This window comes from Morus notabilis, unplaced genomic scaffold, assembly GCF_000414095.1.
Source record: "Morus notabilis unplaced genomic scaffold, ASM41409v2 Scaffold1119, whole genome shotgun sequence".
NCBI lineage: Eukaryota > Viridiplantae > Streptophyta > Magnoliopsida > Rosales > Moraceae > Morus > Morus notabilis.
The window spans coordinates 1-1,729 of NW_010365946.1; the positions used below are offsets into that span (position 1 = coordinate 1).

General features: G+C 33.5%; 1 protein-coding gene across 1 annotated transcript; it reads right to left on the reverse strand.

Annotated features, from left to right (window-relative positions):
• Positions 1–157: 157 nt before the first annotated feature.
• Positions 158–786, reverse strand: LOC21390049. The gene has a single exon (XM_010108859.2). It carries the CDS (start codon positions 614–616, stop codon positions 158–160), a length of 459 nt encoding a protein of 152 aa, XP_010107161.1. The 5' UTR covers positions 617–786.
• Positions 787–1,729: the final 943 nt, after the last annotated feature.

Genomic DNA, 1,729 nt, shown 5'->3' on the forward strand with positions numbered 1-1,729 from the left:
AAAAAAAAAAAAAAAAATCCCACAAACCGCTTAAAACTAGTGACCCATAAACCAAAGAAATGACAAAATTCCCCCATTTGCACCCGAAAATAAAAACAGAAAAAGAAAAATAAAATAAAATCTTGTAACAAAACAAAAGGAAGAAGAAAAGAGTTTCTCACTGTTGAAGAGCAGAAACGGCGCAGTGGACTTCATCGTCGGACGGAACAGGACCGAGAACAAATTCATCAACAAACCCATGAAAAGCCTTTTCCTCTTCTTCACAGCCGCCATCCACCGCCACCCAATCGGGCTCGTCACAATGAGGCCAGGACGAGGACGACGGCGGCGACGACGTTGTGGGCAATCCATGTACATGATTATTATTATTATTAACATTGCATGAAGCAAAAGGCCAAGACAGAGACAAGTTGTTGGTGGAAGAGTTGCCGCTTTTCTGGACTTGCCTCGGAGTAGTACTAGAACTTGCAGTGTTGGCAGTAGAAGCGGTTGAAGAAGAAATAGTGGGTTCTTGAAGCGGCCCGCCGCCGAAACTGGCCCTTGTAACAACTCTGCCAACCGACCTCAACAGCCCTCCTCCATTACCACCTCCCATGCTTTTGCCTCCGAACATCATAGGTTGGTAAACTCACGATAAGGAAAGGATATATTCTTGTATTTCTATATCTGCTTTTTCTTAAGCTTTTTTTATTTTATTTCTGAAAAAAAAAAAGAAAAGAAAAGAAATAAGAGAGAAGTAAGGCAGATTTTAGTGTGGATTTTTCTCTAGAGACTGTGACTTGTCTCTTTTTTTTATTATTTTATTTGTGATCTGGGTTTGTGTTATTCTCTCCATATGATTGTTATGGATAGGAACGTGTGTGACGGTCGAGTTACATTGGCGTCACCTTAATTTCTTTTACGATAGTGTTTTTTTTTTTTTTTTTCCCCTGTATTGGTTTCTTTTCTTCTTGGTGACCTGTGTCTTATTTACTGCCAAAATTACTGGCCAAATGCCGCGTGTTTCTGGATACGTTTTTATTCAATTGTGCCACTATTTTTGAAATTTTCTAAACAAGCCCATAAAAGTTTTTTTTGATTACCCTCTTTCTTTGATTCTGTATGTGATAACAAACAAATTTTTTTTTTTTTGAAAGTTACGCACACTTTTTTATGCAGTGAGAATTTAGAAAATTCAATCTTGATTCTTGGGTATTCAGTTGATGGTCTTGGATTGGACTAATTTATAGCCCGTTTAATTCGTTAGTTTGAGTTTTTAATTTAAGTTAAGATGTAATTTTATGTGAAAATTTTTTACGGTAGGAAAAAAGTTAAATATGACTGTTTTTTAAATTTTTTTACTGTAACAAAATTTAAATTGGTGAAATGAACGAAACTTAATTTAAATTAAATTATTAAAAGGAAAAATAAAGTGAAGACTCTTTAGACTCTATAAGTTTAAATTTTTATTTTTTATTTTTGATTAACATTATTTTTAGTTAAATAATTATATTAATTAAAAATGTAATAATTAAGCTTAAAGAATAAAAATCTAAATTTAATTGAAGTTACTGCATATCCGTGTATAATTCCCATTATGCAACCTTGAAATAAGGGGTAACTATTAGTGTAAAACTACCTACGAATATTTGATAGCAAATAAGGAAAAACATATGTACATATGTCAATAGTCGAAAACAATCTACAAATGACGAAAATTGGAGCAAATTTAGCAAAGAGGAAGCAAAAA

Bases quoted from the DNA above. Each gene is read 5' to 3' on its own strand.
- LOC21390049 (XM_010108859.2), bottom strand. From the start codon at position 616: ATGATGTTCGGAGGCAAAAGCATGGGAGGTGGTAATGGAGGAGGGCTG.